At 41.3% G+C, this 22,772-nt stretch overlaps 1 protein-coding gene across 2 annotated transcripts in view; it reads left to right on the forward strand.

The window, feature by feature from the left end:
- The first annotated feature begins 17 nt into the window (after positions 1–17).
- DMGDH (dimethylglycine dehydrogenase) overlaps positions 18–22,772 on the forward strand; it is a 67,221-nt gene continuing 44,466 nt past the window's right edge. For both annotated transcript variants that reach the window (XM_032404128.1, XM_032404127.1), the window contains exons 1-6: positions 18–199; positions 1,106–1,280; positions 8,715–8,813; positions 10,742–10,906; positions 14,201–14,405; positions 21,862–22,110. In XM_032404128.1, coding sequence (XP_032260019.1) covers positions 99–199; positions 1,106–1,280; positions 8,715–8,813; positions 10,742–10,906; positions 14,201–14,405; positions 21,862–22,110 — 994 coding nt within the window. In that variant the 5' untranslated portion in view covers positions 18–98. The remainder of the gene's footprint in view (positions 200–1,105; positions 1,281–8,714; positions 8,814–10,741; positions 10,907–14,200; positions 14,406–21,861; positions 22,111–22,772) is intronic.

Raw genomic sequence — 22,772 nt, forward strand, 5'->3', positions numbered from 1 at the left:
TCCCCCGCTCCGCGGAGCCCCCTGCCCCGCCGCCCCAGGGTGTGGGCTGGCCCGGAGCAGGTGCCCGCGCCCGCGCCCTCGGCCTCCCAGGCCTGGCCATGCTCCGCTCCGGCGCACAGCGGCTGCGGGGCCTTCCGCTGCCGAGCCTCCCGCTGCGGGGCTCCCGGGGCCGCCTGCGCTCAGCCTGCGGCCGCCAAGGGTAAGTGGGGTCCGGCCCGCGCAGAGGCTTGCGGCTGGGCGGCTGCCGGGGCGGGAGCCAGGGCCTGAGGCGGTGTGCCGGGTCAGGGGCACTTCGGCCTCCGAGAAATGGGCATTTGGATTTCTTCTAGATTTCTGTGTGTTTTTTCACATGCACGCACGTACAAAGTGAAATAGTGTCAGAGGGTTCCCAGTGCGAAGCCATTCCTACCCCCGTATTTTTCCCCAGTCAAGTGTTAACAGTTGTCTTCTGTATTTTTCCCCGAGATGGTGTGTAAGCAAACAGGGGTGTATGTATGTTCCTCTTTGCCTTACTTACATCTTGCTTTTTACGATGCATCCTGGAGAAGCTCACGACCCAGCTAGGAAGAAAGTCATGCAAATAAATATATTAAACCACTGAGCAATAATTATAAAATGAGAGAAGACTATGCGGTGAGGAAATTAAGTGAGGAAATGCATTTTACTCCATCTGGCTCTCTTCAGCCTGGGACGCGTTGGATGGAGGGGATGATCCAAGGTTTATAGAAGCTAAACTTCACGATGATTATGGTTTTCCATGGGATAAAATGATTATAAGTGTGTTCTTTAAGTAGACTGAGAAAAATTATTCTCTAGATCCTTTGGAAATTAAAAAAAAAAAAAGAAGTCATGTTCAATTCTTTAGTTCTATTAGTTATCTACAATGGACCAGAATTATATGGAATGGGGCTCACATGCCTCCTCCTCCCTTCCCTAACCAGGTTGCATCAGTCAGGGTTTAGATGCCCCAAATGATTAAAGCAGCACTATGCCAACCTCCCAGGCACTGTTAAGATATTAGAGAAACCAGGAGAAACACATTAGTCAGAAAAACTATAGCTACCACAGCTTAGTAAAACTACCGTTAACAAAAATTGTCTTCCAGAGAAGAAAACCCACCCTTATCTGCAGAAACAAGATGGAAAGACAGAGCAGAAACTGTGATCATTGGAGGCGGCTGCGTTGGTGTGAGTCTGGCTTATCACCTCGCCAAAGCGGGGATGAAAGATGTGGTCCTCCTGGAAAAATCCGAGCTCACTGCTGGATCTACCTGGCACGCAGTAAGAAAAGCACCTCGAAACCATCCCACACACTGAACTGTGCACCAGTGCAATCACTTTTCTTCCCCTTACAACTCCCCACTTCGAGCTCTTTAGAGCGAGTTTCCTTTCAATAGTGGTGGAAGGTGCAATTACAATTTAGTTGGTGTACTTCCAGGACAGGATCAACATTTATAATGTCTTTATCTTGGACGTGTGGCTTCTGGATTCAGCCCTGGCTCTGCCATTTTCTACCCAGCCGACTTGCGGCCAATTACTTAAGTTTCCATTCCTGCTGTGCAAACGGGAATATCAACAGCACCTACCCAGTAGGGTTGTGACGAAGGTTGAGTTAATATGTGTAAAGTTATTAAACACATGGTAAATGTTTAGCAAATGTTAGCTTTTTTTGTGGAAGGATCCTGGCTGGCTGATCTCAAACATAGCCGGAGACCTTTCCCTAAACTCCCCTCACCTGGGTTTCGTGGTCCTTTTGTTTTTATGTATGATTTTAATTCCTCACTGTGAGTCGACAGGTTGGCTTCGTGAGGCTGAGGACCACGAGGGCTGGGAACATGGGACCCTGCTTTCGTGTTGTGCTAAATAGACACGCAGCCGAGTCAATTGGACGTATTTAATGATACACATAATTGTTCCCGTGCTACACAGTAATTGGGCTGAAATGGAAAGTTGCTCAGGTAAATGAAGGGGTTGGCACTGCTCTCATACCAGTATGCCATCCCAGTGATCTCTGAAGTCAGCTAAGGATGGGAGAGGAAGTTTTTGTGACTGTTGGCACAAATTTCTTTTGGAGAAAGAGTTGGGCAGTGTTAGCCGCTGCTCGTCATTCCTTTCTGTCTCTAGTTTTCCTCTGCTGACACAAGAGGGAACCCTGCTTTTTAGGGACTTCTGAATCTCGAACCCGCTCTAGGTTTGGGGGGTGCCAAGCACTGAAAGGGCTGCCTGTTTCCTGTTGAGACTGGGGGAGAGCGCAGCCCACATTTAAGCCCAGTTGGGCCCAGTGTTCTGGTAGTCTCATAGTCAGACCCCACCCACTGACTGGATGGAGGCTTCTCGAAAAGTCACACCAAGCCCAGCTCCTCTCCCCTGTCTCCTTTCCCTCCAATCCCCTCGTCCCTCAGTCTGAGCGGGAGGTGCGGGCACCTGGTCCTCCCTCAGGGTCTTTTCAGAGCCCTTACAGGCAACTGACTCTCGTTTCCACAGTTGTCCTTCAACTCGCTTCCTCCTACCTGGAGAGAGGGGTCTGAGAAGCCGCCAACGCTCCTGGCTCTTCTCCCCTCCCTGAACTAGACTTTCTAGGTAGGCTTCATGTTATCACATGGAAGGAAGCCTGCATTTCTCCTGTAGCCCTCCTGTAACTTCTCCTTAGTGGACATTCGCTCACCCTTTCAACAGTATTCACTGAGAGCCTACATTGGGTCAGGCCAGCCCTGTTCTAAGAGGTGGGGACACAACAGGGAAAAACTAAGTGCCTGCCCTCACAGAGCCACATTCTGGTGTGGCAGACAGAGAACACACAAGCAATGCTTGAGAGTAATCAGTGCTGGGAAGAAGAGTAAGGTGGGGTAAGGGGATGGAGAACGATGGGACGGAGGAGTCAGGAAGCTACTTTGAGGAGATGATGCCTCAGCAGAGACCAGGAAGAAGTGAGCGAGGGTGTGGTGAGGCTGTCCAGGTAAGGGCATGTAGGCAGGGGGAAGTTTAGGCAAGTGGAGATATCATGAGAGGGAGGCTTACACCCTTTTAATACTTCCCGATTGTTGAGGAGGGCATGCGTTTTAGTATTTTAATTACGGATTTGCTCATTTATATTTGATTGATTTGATGTGGCCTACGTTTTAGAATAGATTACTGAATTCCCTGCATTATTACTTCTTAGACATCCCATGAATGAAAAAACAGAAAAGCAACATACTCTTAACCTAAGTTTTTTCAAGAAAAGTGGGCAAAGTTCTTAAGATGATAGCTTCTTGTTAAATGTTAACCATGCAAAATAATTTCCCCTTAACCAGAGAGATTCCAGAGTGAGTGGGAAAGGCATGCTCCTGCATTGTGCACAAGGTATTATGCTATACAGTTTACAAAAAGAGACCCAGGCAGTGTGAGCTCAAGATGGACTCGGGCATCAGGAGCCAGATTATTTGACTCCCTGGGAATAAAGGAAAAAACAACCTGAAGAAGTTCCATATATTCGGAATTTTTAATGCAGAGAAGTATTTGGAGCAGATTTGAAAATGTGGAAGGCTGGGGAGCCAGCTAAAGGGGCAGACTACAAAAATCCAGGCAGTCTCACTGAACTAGAACATGTGCTCAAGGTTAAACATATCTGTAAAGTGCAGGAATCAAGTACTTAAGGAGGAAGGCACAGCTTGCAAAATGAATATTAAAAATGGAGTCACAAATCCCCAAATCCTGAGGCTTTGCTATATTTTAACAAGACTGCTTTGTCAGCAGGTGCCACTATACTGATTTAGACCATTTCATGTAGGATGGAGGGAAAGGGAAGAGGATGGAGTGAGAAGCAGCTTTGGAGCATGGGGCCCCCAGGAGACGCAGCCCCTGGGGATGGTGCCAAAGTGAATGTTCTGGAGAACTGAGGACTAAAGAGCTAAAGATGCACAATGATCCATTTGGGGTGTAGGAAAACAATATTAGAACTTTCTGTTCATTTTCATCTAAAAATGTAACAAAGAAATTAAACTTTACTGGTCCTTATAAATAGCCTTCACTCGTGATGTGGGTGACATACTGGGTATGATTCCAAGGTTGACTAAAAGAAAGGTTGGCACACCACAAAGGAAGCAGCCCCATCCTTTCTTTTTCTTTAGTCTACCATGACATAATGCAGATCACATGCTATAGAGTGTCATTGTCGTGATGAATTTTATAGAAACAGGGCTTTAAATAATACAATTTGTGATGAAAGGGAGAGGGAATGAACTTGAAAATCTCAAGTTCATTCAACATCTCATACAATAATTTAAAGGGTTGTGAAACAAAATTTTTCTTTTACAAAAAGACAGGTGTCCTAAATTTAGTGATCTTTGTAGTGATGCAAATGGCTGCCAGTCATTTCCACATGGCAGATACACATAAAAAAAAAATGAATGCAATCTATCCTTTCAAAGTAAAGATGATATTACAAGTGAGAAATAACTGCTTTTTGCAGAATAGTCCTGTTGGGAAGAGAGCATTTTGAAAAGGGAAGTTTGGAAATGTTGGCATCATTATTAGATTTTCTGGCCAAAATGATATGTATCATCTAGAAAAACTCATATATATATATACACAGGAGATAAACTTTTTAACCCATCTGAAATTTTTCCAAATGATGAGTGTCAGTGCGATTTGTACCCATTTATTTAAAATATAAAAACGCAGTAACTTCCAGTTAGCTTATAACAACAACTGCTGGACAAGGGAACATGAAACATGAATAGTCAAGTTTCAACAGAAATGTTTGTGTAGGCGATGATCGGGTGGGAGGAAGTGGGGTCACGACGCACAGAGTACAGCCAAGAAAGTGCCCTTCTCCCACTCAGACCTTTGTATCATTGACAACTAGCTTCCCCAGCTAGCATAGCCATTCGAACCAGTCTCAAAATAAAACAAACCTGGGATTAGGCCTTCAAGTTGCTGTTTTACCAAGGCTAATCCTATACATATTTCAGTAATAAAGCATGTTACTTACATAGCTTTGCTAAAATATTAACAAATCAGTCGACTATTCGAAAGCTTTTCCATATAATAAACTTTAAAAGCTCAAAAGCTTTTTTACATAAGTAAATTTTAAAAATTCAAAAGCTTTTCTACACAATAAACAAAAATTTTTTAAATATTTAATTCATTTCAAGTTGTTTTTGTATGTTTTATGATCTCTGTTACTACAGTAATACATATTCTTATATCGTGTGAGAACAAAGAAATCCACATATTTTAGTGGGTATGCTTAAATTTTTTTATTGGATGCCAGTGCATGGAGCGCCTGGGTTATATGATGGCTTGAGGTCAGTCACTGGGCTTTTTGAGGTTGTAGAGGCTCATGAAAGAGAGGGCAGGATTATTAAAGAGATAGAGCATCACTAGCTTTAGTGACAATTGATGATTTCTCTAATGCCATCATCCCTGCTCATTCATTGTTAGCTTACTGTAAGGAAGAGCTTTTTCTTCTCCCTGTTTGTGTATTTATTTATTTATTTATTTTTTTAATCAACAAGGATTCATAATTCTAATTTTATTCAGAGAGTTATAGTTCTCAATGATTATCTTGTCTCTGTTTCATCTTTTCTCTTTTATTTTTCTTCTGACTATAACAATTTTCTGTCCTCAAATCAAAGTTAGGCCCCTTCCTGTCCTCCTTATAGACTTGTGATCATTCTAGCATCTTCTCTTAGTTCTTTTTTTTTTTAAGATTTTTATTTATTTTTTGACAGAGAGACAGTGAGAGAGGTAACACAAGCAGGGGGAGTGGGAGAGGGAGAAGCAGGCTTCCCGCGGAGCAGGGAGCCCGATGTGGGGCTTGATCCCAGGACCCTGGGATCATGACCTGAGCCCCAGGCAGACACTTAACGACTGAGCCACCCAGGCACCCCTTAGTTCATATTTTTTTAAAAAGATTTATTTACTTATTTTAGACGGGGGAAGGCGCAGAGGGGGAGAGAGAGCGAGAGAGCGAGAGAGAAAGAAGATTCCACGCTGAGTGTGGAGCCTGACTTGGGGCTTGATCCCATGATCCTGAGATCATGACCTGAGCTGAAATTAAGAGTTGGAGGCTTAACTGACTGAGCCATCCAGGAGCTTTTTCTCTTAGTTCTTATGTTTTTCTCTAAATGCTTTGGCACTGAATCATATGCTCTTGATTTCACTGTTTCATATGTGAAAGTTTCATAACTTCAGTCAGGCTACAAAATCTTAAAGGATAAGAACAATGTTTTCAGGGCACCTGAGTGGCTTAGTCAGTTTAAGCATCTGACTTCAGCTCAGGTCATGATCTCAAGGTCCTGGGATCGAGTCCTGCATTGGCTCCTGGCTCAGCAGGGTGTCTGCTTGTCCCTCTCCCTCTGCCACTCCCCCACTTGTGCTTGCTCTCTCTCTCTCAAATAAATAAATAAAATCTTAAAAAAAAAAAAGAACAATGTTTTCTCCTTCAAAATTCCCATTTAATATATCCTTGCTGAAGCCCAGAATAGAAACACAGTGTTCCCTAAACCAAGTTCATTGGGCTAAATGTCTTGAATAACAATTTTACAAAAATGAGCCCATGTGACTTTTTCATATGAAAGATTATTCATAATTCTATGAAAATAGCTTTCTGGGGAAGGGAAGAGGATTGATATAGTGTAGATATACAATTTTCTGGTGGTCTGATTTACCCCAGGTTAAGCTCAGAGGATCTTGAGTAAATGGTGAATGGAACCCTACCAGGGCTTGTGAATGTTATTTTTTTTTCAACTGACAGGAGATATATGGAAGGCATATCACACAGACACCTGAAGGCTAGGGATTCTCCATTATTGATCTAGAAGAGCTCATCTGCACACTAGATACTAAGCTTGTAGAGGAAAGTGGGATATTTGAAAGTGAAAGAGCCTGACTGGCACTTCCATTAGAATGGGGCTTCGCTCTGAGAGCATCTCTAAGACCTGCCAGGATTTTTCATAAAAAAGGCTGTGCATGTGTCCAAATGCTTGAACAAGTACTTGATAGAAGCCCTAGGGTTCTGGTCCATAAAGGATGACTGATGAACTTCAAATGGGGTGCTTTTGAGTTCAGGAGAACTGAATACCTACCACTATCATAGAAGAACCTTATAAATCCTCCCAAACAGATTTTATTTTGAACAGATTGTGTTCTGATGAGCTTTCCAGAATAAAGTAGCTGCAAAATGGGGCCCCAGATACTTAATTTAGAGAAGCTGCTTCATATAATTGCTTAGAATTCTTTTTTTGGATACTACGTTGCATCTGCCAGAGTTAGTAAAAGGGGTTTTGGCATGCTACTATTTAGATATTTTTTTTTTGTGAGAGTAATAAGTGTTTATTCAGCACATATTTGTGGGTTACAATCTATGTATTCATCAGACAGGTTAAGCTTCAACAAAAGTCTGTTCACCAATTAGCCAGGCTCCAGTTCTCAGGAATTTTCCAATTCTTGAATTTTGGGAATTTCAGGAAAGAGAACAGGAGGGCTGTTCCATTTAAGAGAATGGTGGGGATTGGGTCAAGGAAAATTTTGCTGGTCCATGCTCCTTGTCCTTATGGGAACACGTGATTTGCTGGTTTGGGTCCATGTTGTATGCCACCCCCACCCCCGTATTCTTCCTAACAGCATACATTCCTAAACCTCTCATCTTAATCATCCCATTTATGAACCTACAAACACTCTTTCCTTAGTGACTTTTAGGGACTTAAAGTATACGTTCATTGGCTGACTTCACATTACCTACATGGTTCAAATTGCTTCTCATAACTCTGCCATGAGTCTTATGCCCAGCTGTGCTCAAACTGCAGCTGATGTGTTCTCATCCCAAAAGAATGGCTGGTGCTTCTCAGTTTCTTGCCAGTAATAAATTACTGCTTAACAGATAAACTACTAAAACTTAGAGAATGTTGTTGACGAGGATGTGGATGAAAAGGAACCCTTGTGCACTGTTGGAGGGAATGTAAGTTGGGGCAGCCACTATAGAAAACAGTATGGAGGGTCCTCAAAATATTAAAAATGGAAATATTATATGATCCAATAATTCCACTCCTGGGTATTTATCCAAAGGGAAAAAACCCACTAATTTGGAAAGATATATGTATCCCTGTGTTTATCGCAGCATTATTTGCAATAGCCAAGATGTGGAAGCAACCCAGATAAATGGATAAAGAAGAGTGGTATATTTAGACAATGGAATTTTAAGCAGCCACAAAAAGGGATGAGATCTTGCCATTTGTGACAACATGATGGACCTGGAGGGTATTATACTAAGTGAAGTAAGTCAGATGGAGAAAGACAGATAATGTATGGTTTCATTTATATGTGGAATCTAGAAAACAAAACAAATGAATGAACAAAGTAGAAACAGATCCATAAATACACAGAACAAACTGGTGGTTGCCAGAGAGGAGGGGAGCGGGTGGGGGGATAGGCAAAAAGGGGAAAAGAGAGTGAGAGATACAAGCTTCCAGATAATGGAATAAGAGATGGGGATAAAAGATACAGCACAGGGAATATAGTCAATGGTATTGTAATGTGTTATATGGTGACCGATGGTAGATACACTTGTGATGAGCATAGCATAGCATAATGTAGAGTTGTTGAATCCCTATGTTGTACACCTGAAACTAATGTAACATTGTGTGTCAACTCTACTCAAATAAGAAAAAATTTTGGAGAATGTTATTGTTCTTATTTTTTTATTTAGTATTTTCTTTCCTTCCCGCTTTTAAGGCAGGTTTAACAACTTACTTTCATCCTGGAATAAACTTGAAGAAGATACATTATGCTAGCATCAAACTTTATGAGAAGTTGGAAGAAGAAACTGGACAGGTAAATGCATTTAACTTGAAATTGTCTTTTAGGTCAATTTCTCAGAAATATGTAGGATTTCTGAAGAATTTTGATAGGTCATCGTTAAAGCTGTGTCTGGTGACATTAATGACATGGGGAATGTTTCTCGTGGTAGAGAAATCTGATGGCGATTTAAGGTAAGAATCCCAAGTTTGCTTTACGAGCCATTTAATTTCTTGGAGCACATTTCCCATGTAATTAACCACTCTTGATTTTTTTTAAATAAGGAAAGGATACAAAAGCAGCTTTCAAAAATATCTTCAGTCAGTTACTATATCTAGAAACCAAGAAATCAGAGACTTTCAGCAACTGGATTACAAAGGATCTGAGGGCCATGGCTGCCAGCTTGTCACACAGTTTTGAAAAGTACTTCACTAAAAGCCCCTCATTTTTATTTTTATCTCTTTTCATACTTATAAGTGCTCTCAAAATAAAGTGGCAGGTAAAAACTATCCATAGGCTAAGATGGGAGTTTACTTAAATTTTTCATGCTATTTTCCTTGCCTAAAACTATCAAATGGCTCCCCACAGTTTGTAGGCCAAAGGCCAAAGGAGGAGAGTCTTCCTTAGCTGAGCCCTGCCTGCTTTCCAACATTTTCTCTTGCCACTCTTTGCCATGCTCATATGCTTCAACTATTCTTAATTACATATATTTCTGGAATGTGCTGGGCTCTCTGCCTGAAACAGCATCTTCTCAGACCCCATCTCAGTATTCACCCTCCACCCTTCCCTGAGGTCACCCCCTTTGAGAAGCTGTCTTTGACTTTCCCCATCCACCAGTCAGGCCGGCTGAGGGCACGTCTCTTGGTTCTAACAACATATAACATTCTTTTTTTTTTTATTAAGATTTTATTTATTTATTTGACACAGAGAGAGAGAGAAAGTGTGAACACACAAGCAGGGGGAGTGGCAGGCAGAGGGAGAGGGAGAAGCAGACTCCCCGCTGAGCAGGGAGCCCGATGCGGGACTCGATCCCAAGACCCTGGGATCGTGACCTGAGCTGAAGGCAGACGCTTAACCGGCTGAACCACCAGGCGCCACAACATATAACATTCTTATAACACAAATCTCTCTCTCTCTCTCTCTGTTGTGGTAGTTGCTTTACTGGTTGGTCTTCCTAGGGACTATGAGAAACTTGAGGGCAAGGAATCCATCTTTTATCTCTGTGACCCAGCGCCTAACTGAGTGCTTGGCCAACTGAAGGACTTCAATAAATGTCAAATAAATGTGTATTTCCATTCACGCTTCAGCTCATCACTGCAACATTCTGATTCTTTATATTCCTTCCTCAAATCCTTGGTCTTTCTTGTTTTCACATGGTTTTCTTTTCCTCTCACATGAACACTGTCCCATGTTGTTGTAATTATGCTCTCAGCTGTCTGCCTTCACCCATACACTGTAAGTGCCATGCAGGCAGACTCTTTGCTTCTTTTTTTTTTTTTTTAAGATTTTTTTTTTTTTTTTTAAAGATTTTATTTATTTATTTGAGACAGAGAGAATGAGAGAGAGAGAGAGAGCACATGAGAGGGGTGAGGGTCATAGGGAGAAGCAGGCTCCCCGCCGAGCAGGGAGCCCGATGCGGGACTCGATCCAGGGACTCCAGGATCATGACCTGAGCCGAAGGCAGTCGCTTAACCAACTGAGCCACCCAGGCGCCCCCAGACTCTTTGCTTCTTGTTTATAACAGCATCTCTGGGGCTTACAGAGTGTTGGACACAGAGGAGCCGGTGAGTATTTGCTGAGTGAATGTCTTTGTGTAAGATGCAAAGATTTTATATAGTTATCTCTTGCACTGCTGAGTAAATCTCTCTTCTGTACACTCGCATTTTCATTGTGCTGAAGAAGAACCGTGTTTGAATGCCAAATAATGATTTATTTATGTGTTTTTATTGGCATGATTGTCACAGGTGGTGGGATTCCATCAGCCTGGTAGTATCAGAATTGCCACAACTCCTGTGAGGGTCGATGAATTTAAATATCAGATGACTCGAACCGGCTGGCATGCGACAGAACAGTACATTATTGGGCCTGAAAAAATTCAAGAGATGTTCCCTTTACTCAACATGAATAAGGTATTTATCTTCAGGGTATTTTCACCATTTGTGGACTTGAATTAGGATTAGAAAAAGTTACTTTAAGAAGTTTATTAAAGGTAGAAAAACTGCGCACACATTTGGAATGGCAAAATCAGATGATTAATGCTGGAATCTGGGCATGTAACAAGGTGTACTATTATGTATGCTAAATGAAATATAAAAGCATAATGAAAAAAGTTTAGTTTTCCACCTGTGACAACTGAGGAGGCATTTTCAACACCTTTCTATTACTGTGTCCCCAGATCTAGGGGTTTCCATACATAAATTTCTGTTTGAGAACTGCAGATAAAATAATTACCTAGTATGATAAATATGCATATAGAAAGGCTGTCTTATTAAAACTTTTTACAAAATCAAATTTAGAAGGGCCACTCTATGTTGCTCCACAAATACCATTTAGCTCTTGTCTGTACTTCCAACAGGCTCTATGTCAGGTATTGATCTAGTTTTAACCAAATTTGGTTGAGAAAATCCACTTGGGAATTTAGTGTCTTTTTTTTTTTCTTTTTGGCTAGGCAATAATCCCATTCGGATAATAAGCATGACTAACACTATACGACACTACAGCGTAGATTTACGTACCAGGTTCTATGCTAGGCCCTTTATATACATAATTCTATTTAATTTTCACAATAATATTATACAATATATATTATTGCTACACAGAAAATTACAGGTTAGATAGTTTACATAACGGACTCAGGCTCATCCGGCTAGAAAGAGATGGAGCAGAGACTTGAAGCCAGGCTCTCTGACTCCATTGTGCACACTACTCAAGTATACCACCAGATGGCGCTGGTGAGAGAAGCAGGGGCTTACGTTCCTCCCTAGTGACCACAGCAGGACCTGAACTGAACTGGGGAGGCACCTTGTATCATTGATCTGGGTGCTGGGGTTGTTTGCCCTCGTGAGTCTATAGGCTGCTGGCCTTCTCTTCTCTGTAGTTTTGTGTGAGTGTGGTTGCAGACTTGAGTTGCATTGTCTGCACTGAAATTCCATCACTGTAAGGTTATGCTTATTATCTGTTTATATGTCACTCTTGGAATGCTTTGCTGGAAGTTCTCACCATCAGAGTTTTCTCAAAGGTATTAGGCAATGGAAATATGTGGAAAGAGTAGTCTCTGGATCTGGGGGCAGGGTGCCAAATCAAATAGATACTGGATTACTGCAATGAGGACATATCCATTATAAAATACCAACATGACATTTGGAAGTCTACAGTAATATGAATTCCATTAAAATCAAAACAAGTCTCGGGGCGCCTGGGTGGCTCAGTCGTTAAGCGTCTGCCTTCGGCTCAGGTCATGATCCCAGGGTCCTGGGATCGAGCCCTGCATCGGGCTCCCTGCCCCGCGGGAAGCCTGTTTCTCCCTCTCCCACTTCCCCTGCTTGTGTTTCTGCTCTGGCTATCTCTCTCTATCAAAGAAATAAATTTAAAAAATCTAAAAAAAAAAAAAAATCAAAACAAGTCTCTTGCACTAAAACTATAACAAGAGATTGGATTAGTAATCAAAAGCTGCCCACAAAGAAAAGACTGGGCCCAGGTGGCTTCACTGGTAAATTCTACCAGACATTTAAAGAAGAATTAATACTAATCCTTCACAAACTTTTCCAAAAATAGAAGAGAACACTTCCCAACTCATTCTATGAGGCCAGTATTGCCCTGATACCAAAACCAGACGAAGACATCACAAGAAAAGAGAGACAGGTATCCCTTGTGAATATTGGTGCAAAAATCCTTAACTAGCAAACTGAATTTAGCAACATATAAAAAGGATAATGCAGTATGACCAAGTGGAATTTATGCCAGGGATGCAGGGTTGATTTAACATCTGAAAATCTGGGGCGCCTGGGTGGCTTACTCAGTTAAGCATCTGCTTTCGGCTCAGGTCATGATCCCGGGGTGCTGGGATCGAGCCCCGAGTCTGGCTCCCTGCTCAGCAGAGTCTGCTTCTCCCTCTGCTTGTGCTCTTTCTGTCTCTCTCTCTCTCTCTCTCTCTGACAAATAAATAAATAAAATCTTAAAAAAATAACATCTGAAAATCAATCAGTTTAATGTGCCACATTAATAGAATGAATAAAGGACAAAAACACATGATCATTTCAATAGATGCAGAAAAGACATTTGACAAAAGCTCCTTGTTCGTATTGGGTGCTCAGTAGATTTCTATTGAATAAATGAGACCTAACTATAATACTGCACAGTGTTCCCTCTATCAACTTGGTTCATCAGACTGTCATTCTTCTTTGTTTCCCCACGGTACCTAGCCTGAAGTCCTAGTGCAACATAGGTATTCAAGCATTAGTTGTTGAATGACTAAGTCAAGCATACATTTTCCTGACACCTGTATACACTTAACATGTGAAGTTGTTAATAGTACTGAACAATGAAATATAAATAATTGATCAATTAGTATTAGACTGACTGCAAATGTCAGAAACCAAAATGATAATGCTTAAACACGATAGAAGTTTCTCTTTCCTTTAGGCAGTCCAGGATTTGAATGGTGGCTATTTTCCATGAAGATTTCAGGAACCCAGTTGCCTTCTAGATCATTGCTCTGTCATTCCTAGGGTGTGACTCCTCTGTCCTTATTCCAAGACGGCAGCAGCTAGAGCTCTGGCTGGCCATCATGTCTGCATTCCAGACAATAGGAGGGAGGAAGGACAAAGAAGGGACAATGGGCACATGCCAGTGGTTTTGTTTTCTTTTGTTTTTTAAGTAGGCTTCACGCCCAGTGTGGAGTCCAACCTGGGGCTTGAACTCAAGACCCTGAGATCAAGACCTCAGCTGAGATCAAGAGTCAGACACTTAACTGACTAAACCACCCAGGTGCCCCATGCCAATTGTTTTTAAAAAACTATTCATGAAAGCTGCCACATGACACTTTCATTTGTATTTCACTGACCAAAACTTAGTAATACTTCTACCTACCAGTTGGAACTAATAACTGCCAACTATTGGAAATTGTTCCTAGTGGCTATATGTCTAAATAAACATTCAGTTTCCATTGCTATGGGGGGCAGGGGAGAGAATGGATGTTGGAGACAATTGCAAGCGTCTGTCAAATAGGGTGTCTACTTAACACTCAGTGTGAGTCCTGCCTCTGCCTGAGCTTTGATCAAGGAAAAAGAAGTACAGACTGATCAATCCGATGCCGTGATGCACTTTTAAAGTCCAGTTTTACTAAACATTTCCTGGCAGGATATAGTTACACTGAATAATGGGTATGTTTTGTTTAAATATTGACTCTTTTATGATTAATTTAGATTTTAGCTGGACTATATAATCCTGGAGACGGTCACATTGATCCTTACTCTCTAACTATGGCCCTAGCTGCTGGGGCTAGGAAATATGGTGCCCTTTTAAAATATCCCACCCCGGTGACCTCTCTGAAACCCAGGTCAGATGGAACATGGGATGTTGAAACGCCAGAGGGATCTATGAGAGCGAAAAGAATTGTGAATACTGCAGGTAAGCATCATATATACAAATATGATGTGTGTGTGTATATATATATATATATATATATATATATATATATATATATACATTCATTTAAATTAGTGGGTTTTTTCGGGGCGCCTGGGTGGCTCAGTAGTTAAGCGTCTGCCTTCAGCTCAGGTCATGACCCCAGGGTCCTGGGATCGAGTCCCACATCGGGCTCCCTGCCCCGTGGGAAGCCTGCTTCTCCCTCTCCCACTCCCACTGCTTGTGCTCCTGCTCTCACTGTCTTTGTCTCTGTCAAATAAATAAATAAAATCTTTTAAATAAATAAATAAATAAATTAGTGGGTTTTTTCAAGTGGCAAAGATATAAGACATGTGGCCATAGAGTAATGTTTTATACTAGGCACATTGTTGGGAAACACTGTAATGTTCCCAAGATGAACATTTTGTCTGTTTCTAAACTCCATCACTTTGCTTTTGGCGTGTGATGCCACTCTGCCCTTGTTTACACACACAGAAAGTTGGTGTTCTTCTCCATCCTGTTTTCTTCTACTCCAGATCATGTTTTGTTCATGATGCTGCTTTTTCCCTTCTACGTTCACTCTTTCTTTATACTCATAAAGTCTAATGTGCAAATTTGTGAGCATCCTTTTTGTTCTCAGTTTGCTTTTGGGGGAAGATCTAATCATTTGTGTTCTCTCTCATCCATTTCTAATTGGTTGACTCCAGTCAAAAAATGTTTAACCCTGGGGTGCCTGGCTGGCTCAGTTGGTTAAGCGTCTGCCTTCGGCTCAGGTCATGATCCCAGGGTCCTGGGATCAAGCCCCTCATCGGGGTCCCTGCTCAATAGGAAGTCTGCTTCTCCCTCTGCCCCTCCCCCTGCTCATGCTCTCTTGCGTGCACGTGCTCTTTCTCTCAAATAAATAAGATCTTAAAAAAAAAATATGTTTAATCCTTTTCCTTTCAGAACATTATTAAATATATTTCATAACCTTTTTTTTTTTTAATGTTGCTCTGTTACAACTTAGACTCAGAGTAGTGAAGTCAAAAGGGATATTTGAGATAATCTAACAAGCCACTCATTTTCCACTGTGGAGACCAAGGTCCGGAAAGGTCATGTTACTTGGCAAAGCGACACAGTTATGTTGGAACCAGGACTTGGACCTGGGTCTTTTGACTCCTGAGTTAATACACTTTCTAACAGGTCATTTACCTGTGAAGTCATTTTCAACTGTCACACATACAAAAGTGAGTTCTTGTGCAAATGAAAATGCTTATGCAGTCTAAACTGGGCTAATAATTTGTATTTACCTGTGGTTCATAGTGGTTAATTTAAAACCTAAAGTAAGCAGGAGGCAGTAGCTGATTTTCTTGTGGTCTGCTCTTTGAGTCATTGCTCAAATTATAAAATGAAAACAATCATTATTTATCAAGTCAAATGATATGCCCTGAGGACAGGTCAGAAACAGGGACCCTTAAGTTCTTTCCTCTAAGTTGTAACTTTTGATTGATGTTATCTTTTTTTTTTTTTAACAAAACACTCAGTGGTTCTAGAAAAGTCGTGTCTTCAATATTTAAGAGTTTAAAATAGTATTTCTGAATTATTCTAATCCATGCCCCCCATTGGAAAAGCATAAAAATCTCATGCTTTCTTCAATATCATTTGAAATTCAAAATAATGTAAAAGGACTTGCCTAAAAAATAAAAGCAAAGGCATAAAACATTGCTTTGTTTTTGAGCCTCACCCTTCACCCCCCCAATCTCTATCTGAGACCACCCACCCATTACCATCCGTAGTGACGACTGATCTAAATTCTGTTAGAAGATCTAAGATTAATCATTCATCTTTTTTTCCCCATGTAGTAAGGACTCTTTCTAATCTTGCAACTTTATGGTCTCACAGATTTATTACCTAAATACATTGGACCGTTTTTAGAGTGATAGCAAACTAAACAAACTAAACAAACACACTCTGACCTCCATACCAGCACCCGGGCAGACATCGCTAACTGATCACTGCACTCATCTCTGACGGGCTTGGTCATGCTCCGCCATTTCTCTCAACATAGTGCGTCAGGCAACCACTCCCAACTGATACTTAGAGAAATCATGTGGAAGAACTTATTTAACACATTTATTTATCATTTTCCGAAAATGGTAAGCTTTGATTTACGTAATTCATTACTGCTGTAATAAATTTTTTCTTTACTGTGAGGAATAAGGAATCACTGAATAATTCTCAAGGAGATCTCACCTAAACAGTAAGTTACCAGATGAAGTTGTCTGCAGCTATGAAATCTTGTGGTGTGATTGGAGGAGGGGAGGGCAATGGCAGGAGGTCCTGGAAAATGGCGCTGGCCTGGGAAAACAAATCCTGGGAATTAGGTTGATGGTGTGGCCCTGCATTTACCACTACATGGAACCGAATTCCTGGGAGTGTTCTCCAGGATGTCCTTCTTTGTCCTTTGCTCCTGGAGCTCTTTTTTTTTTTTGGTGCAGAATGGTGGTTTATTAAAGCATGGGGACAGAACCCGTGGGCAGAAAGAGCTGCTGCCCCGGGGTTGTGAGCGGTGGCTGATTATATACTATGGGGTTGGGGGAGGTAAGGAAAAAGGGAGGTTTCTGAAAGAACTTTCATAAGCTAAAGAAGACTCACAGGATACTGGAGGCCTTGCCACTGTCAGGTTAAGGTTGTTACCCCCCTAGTAAGGCATTAACATGAAGATAGTGGGGAACTTCCCGGAGGAACATTACACTCTGCCCACTGCAAGTATCTGTCGATGGGCTGCAGGTTATAAAGTCTTTAACTGTATCTACATTTCCTTCTGGAAGCTAGGTTATTGATGATAGTATCGAATGCTTTGTTCTTGTAGATTCCTAAGACATTTGTAAACTGAGGGAGACTTTATCAGTTAGTTTTTCCTTTAGGGCAGGCTCCTGGAGGTTTTTGCCTAGCCGCATCTACTCCCTTTCCCATCGGTTCTTGGTAATCCAGGCAGCTCCTTCTTGAAAACTATGTGAAGAACTATGCTGTCTCAATGTTCAATTCTTTATCTCATTCAGATCATATCTCTGGCCCATAATCTTGTTTTTTTCTTTTCTTCCTCCGTCTCTTCTCTTCTACTGGGTAGAAGTTACTGGAGGAAATCTAACTGATTGCATATTTGTAGTCCGTGGTAGGTGTAGAGAGGTGTGTATTTAATTATTTGTAGGTCTGTTTTCAAAATAAGTTTATTTAAAGTATAAAAGCTCCCTAAAAGGTAAGCCTCAGTAACTGAGGGCAAAGATATGGGCATGCCTGCTTCTAGAATTGAAGCTAACAGAGATCAAATTTATGAATAAAGCAACCATCAGCGGAAGGCACTGTGCTAACATGATTTGAGAATGCGTGGCTGGTGGAATGTATCCCAGAGCTACTCAGTGAGACCAGGATGTCTCACAAATTCAGACAAGGCCTTCAGACCAGCTCTGAAATCTAATTAAAGTAATCAGGATGTAGACTTGGAAACGTGACCCCAATGAAAAGATACAAATACCACTATTATCTACTCAATTGTACCATAACCTGCTAGGAATTTCTTTATATGAAGTCGTAACAGAAGGCAGCTGAGTCTTCAGGATATTCATAAAAAGGAAAGTCTAAAAGTGAAAAAATGTGTGTTTGCCGATATGTCTCCAGCACAGTCCAGGGCAGTGGGGCTGTGTGGCCTGGAACCACAGGTGTTGCCAACCCTGTGACCTGGGCAAATTACTCCTTTGTAAAATGAGATAATAGTGCCTATCTCAAAAAGTTGTTATGATCAGTAAATGAGCTAATAATGTAGAGCACACAGAACAGAACCAGTACCACGTAATAAAAAATTACTAAAAAAATTAAGTGTAATAATTATGATTATAATTATTTCTTTGAAAGCCTTATCTGCGCCCTCTCTCCCCGCCCCCCATCCCGGGAAGACTAGCATCAGTTTACTATAACCTCTTGGTACGGGCTTTAAGATTACCCACCTCCTTTCACTTGCTCTGTAGTCATACAGCACCCATTCTGCTGGGACATTTGGTTCTCAAGCTAATGGGCATAAGAATCGCCATAGGCCGCTTCCCAGACTTCAGAAAGATTCTAACTGAAGTGGTCTGATTGGGGTCTCTGAGCTGTATTTTATTTTATTTTATTTTTTTAAAGATTTTATTTATTCAACAGAGACGCAGTGAGAGAGGGAACACAAGCGGGGGGGTGGGAGAGGGAGAAGCAGGCTTCCCGCCAAGCCCGGAGCCCGATGTGGGGCTCGATCCCAGGACCCTGGGATCATGACCTGAGCCAAAGGCAGACGCTTAACGGCTGAGCCACCGGGGCGCCCGGAGCTGTATTTTAAATAGATACTCCAGGTGCTGTGTTGTCTGCTCCAGATAGTCTGCAAAACATCTTTCGAGAAACACTACTACGTAGATGTTCCTACAGGAGCGAGAATGTAGTAACCTTATTCTTGAGCAAGCAGAGCTGAAAACCAGTTTCAGACACTCCTAGCATCTTGGGATGAAATAGACTACCTTGCCTTTGCTACCTGAAACTTTTAAAATTTGCTTCATGGGCACCTTGGTGGCTCAGTCGATTAAGCTTCTGCCTTAGGCTCAGGTCATGATCTCAGGGTCCTGGGACTGAGCCCCACGTCGGGCTCCCTGCTCAGTGGGAAGCCTGCTTCTCCCTCTGCCCCTGCTTGTGTTCCCTCTCTCTCTGTGTCTCTCTCTTTCAAATAAATAAATAAAATCTTAAAAATAAATAAATAAATAAATTTTAAAAAATTTGCTTCATTCTACCCACCTAATGTGTAGCTCAGTGGCATGAACAGAAGCTCTTTATTATGATGTAAGCTTTTTCTCTGCCTGGTGAAGAATGTTTCTCTTGACTTCATTTCTAATTGACTCATTAAGCTTCGTAAACTTTACTTAAGAATTTTCCTAACATAGTAAATCAGAAATATGATTGGATCATGCCAACATGAAGCCCAGGGTTCAGCCAAAAAAGAATTGCTTAATTTTGCCTGATACTCTGCATGGAAGAATGTCACTGTATAAATCATCCTTGTCACCGTATAAACCATCTTATACAAGTAAACTTGTCCATGAACCTTCACTCTTCATTTTAAGTCCATTTAATTAATCATTGCATTTTTTTTAAAAAAATGGAAGGCATTTCCAATAACATTGTTACTGACTCTTCACTTGTTTCTCAGGTCATAATGGTAGATTTTAGTGATTTTTCCATATTTGTCTCTCTTACCTTCGAACTTGGTGGGTGGGTGACCGTAGCAAGAGTTGAAGTGTAATTCTGCCAGATTTAGGTTAACTTCCTTGACATATAGAGGAAGAAAATGCCAACAAACACCACCACCATAGGGTAAAACAGCATAGAGCTTGTTATGGAGTTTGAAATCATATAGCTCTAGAATATTTATGTATATGTTTCCACTGTATTTTAATGATCAAGTGCATTAATAAGCAAGCAATTAGACTCAGAAATTCATAAATATGTTTGAATAGGACAGAATTTATTTTCTTCATTTTATGTTTTTAATTGAAACAAGTGTATTGAGGATACTATAGTGGTTTGAATTGCCAGGCTAAATATTTTGTTTTCTCATATTTTAAATCTGCTATAGTTGCATATAACTAGAATATATGGCTTTCCTATATTTTCCTACAAAGTCCTGACATTGGCAATTCACATCTTCCTACTAACAAAAATAAATTAAATCTGTAAGTTATTAAAAAACCAATAAGAGACTCTAATGCCCACAGGTATGATTTTTGGTTTGCAAATAGACATCCATTTCTGGGACTATTAAACAAGTACGGCCAGTTTAGCCATTAGGCCAGAACAAAACAACAGAACACAGGACAATGTTTAGATAGTTAAATAGAAATAAATTTGGACATATAAGAGTACATAGTCTGGGTTCCCAGACTGATTCATAATTGATAATTCTGTATCTAGCTCTGAACCTCATAATGACAGAGGCTCCAGAACCCCTTATTAGATTCCTAAAAAAGCAGAAGCAGAAATGGTTAAAAATTAAGAGCGCAACCTCTAAAGAAATAACTTGAATAGGATTCTCTAATCATTTGAATGATTACTCAAAATTATTATGAAGCAAACAACCAAATAGAACCTCTTCCCCCCAAATAATCCACTGATGGGTCAGGTGACACCACTTCCCTGCCATATAATCATTCTAGATTCTGAATTACCTTTATGCAAGTAAAGGTGTCTTCGATTTTTAAAATAAAGTCTTTCCGTAGCAAGAAAACCAATAAAGTGATGATTCCAGGGTCTCCCGGTCTTGGTTCCAGACCTTGATTCCAAGGTCTCTGGACTTTAGCTCCACATCTATATACTGAAGAGTCACCTGGGGGGGAGAATCAAGTGTACTTTCAGCCACAGTTTGACTCCTTCTTCTGCAAAGGTAAAAATAACATTCATTGCCACCAGTAAGACGTTCCCAGTACACACTGTGAAGTGAGATACATTCTCATACAGGAAGTCCCACCTACTTAGGCGCCCTTTCCTCTTTGCTGTGACTCTTTTTCCCTCCTGCTCTGGACTCCTGGTTCCTTCATGCCCTTTGCAGGAAAGGATCTTACAAATGTATTCTAACTAAACTTTTACAATAACAGATAAAACTTACTGTGCTCTCTCTCCCAAAGTATATACGTTTTCAATTTTTTTTTTTTTAAGATTTTATTTATTTATTTGACAGAGAGAGACACAATGAGAGAGGGAACACAAGCAGGGGGAGCGGGAGAGGGAGAAGCAGGCTTCCCGCAAAGCAGGGAGCCCGATGCGGGGCTCCATCCCAGGACCCTGGGATCGTGACCTGAGCCGAAGGCAGACGCTTAGGGACTGAGCCACCCAGGCGCCCCTATACATTTTCAAATTTTAAGTTAACAGCACAATTTTGTATTTGTAGAATCTTAGGTATCAGTAACTTGGGGAGAGGAGGGCCTGGGGGATGGAGAGACTGACTTTCAGGGCTCTCTTATGCATAATTATTATGTGGATCACACAGGGCCCCTTATTGCTTGATCAACTGTCTTTCAGGAATAGGGTCAGTCCATTACTGTCTTTCTTATCATCATTTGTACATTTTATGTATTTGGGGTGTTTATTTTTCCCTTCAAGTAAATTTGTTTTTGTTGTTGTTTTCCTGCCTTTTTCTGCTTATGGGCAAAATGCTTTTTCAGGAATGGAGTTCCCTTAGATTATAGATATCTTTCAAACGCTGGGGCAGGGTAGAATACAGTCTTCTCTTCCCCCACTCAGTTTTGCAATGACAAAAAATTTAAAGTCGTTATGACATTCTTTTGACTTTGCCATGAGTACTAAAGTCTTCTAAATATTTTATTTTAAAATAAATTGCCATTTTAATGTCAGATGTGCTATGTTTTCATATGTGGTAACATTTTAAAATGTTTTTTTTTTCTTTAAGGATTTTGGGCTCGTGAAGTAGGTAAGATGGTGGGACTAGAACATCCTCTCATTCCGGTCCAGCATCAATATGTTGTTACATCGACTATACCTGAAGTGAAAGCTTTGAAACGGGAACTCCCGGTGCTCCGTGACCTGGAAGGATCCTATTATCTCCGACAGGAAAGGGATGGGCTTTTGTTTGGTCCATACGAAAGTCAGGAGAAAATGAAAGTGCAGGACACATGGGTCACCAATGGAGTCCCTCCAGGTGGGTTCCATAAACGCAAGCGTGTGCAGGTCAGGCACATGTGTTTTGTCTTTTCTGTGGCTGGGGGCTGGCTGTAGATTCAGATGACACCATAATATGAGACTACCGGATACCTGGGACTGTGGAGGTGAGCAGTTTGAGGTAAGCTCTGTTCTCATGTCCCTTCGAACAATCACAGCAGAAGTAAGGAAGGAGAAAAGAGGCAGTTGATGACGGAGAAGCTGAAGAAACGTATCTTCTGCTGGTTTGGAAGGCTTCAGGTTATTTTTGCCTGCCCACACCAACCTCCTGCCTCCCACTTTTTCCTTAATCCCCTACCTGTTTGGTCTAGTTTTCAGATTTGGATATGGCTGCTATTGTGTTTTGACAGTTGGAAACAGGGCAGGTGTCAGAGACAGGATATCCAGGCTGCTAAGTATGAAAGCCTCAGAGTGCATCACAGAGCAGGATAGGTTGGCCTGCAAACTGAGGCCTTCCCCTACTACGTCAATGGATTAGAAGAGCCCTACGCTAAAGCAGGAGGAACCATGGTTTCTCTTTCCAGTTCTGTAAGGGAGATGGATCTGTTTTTGTTTTTCATGAAACATTTCCACAAGCTAGATTAGAGATAGGTGGTTACATAAGGAGGTAAACAATTAAAACAATCTATAGAAAGTGCTAAA

The sequence above is a fragment of the Phoca vitulina genome, unplaced genomic scaffold, assembly GCF_004348235.1.
Source record: "Phoca vitulina isolate PV1807 unplaced genomic scaffold, GSC_HSeal_1.0 scaffold6, whole genome shotgun sequence".
NCBI lineage: Eukaryota > Metazoa > Chordata > Mammalia > Carnivora > Phocidae > Phoca > Phoca vitulina.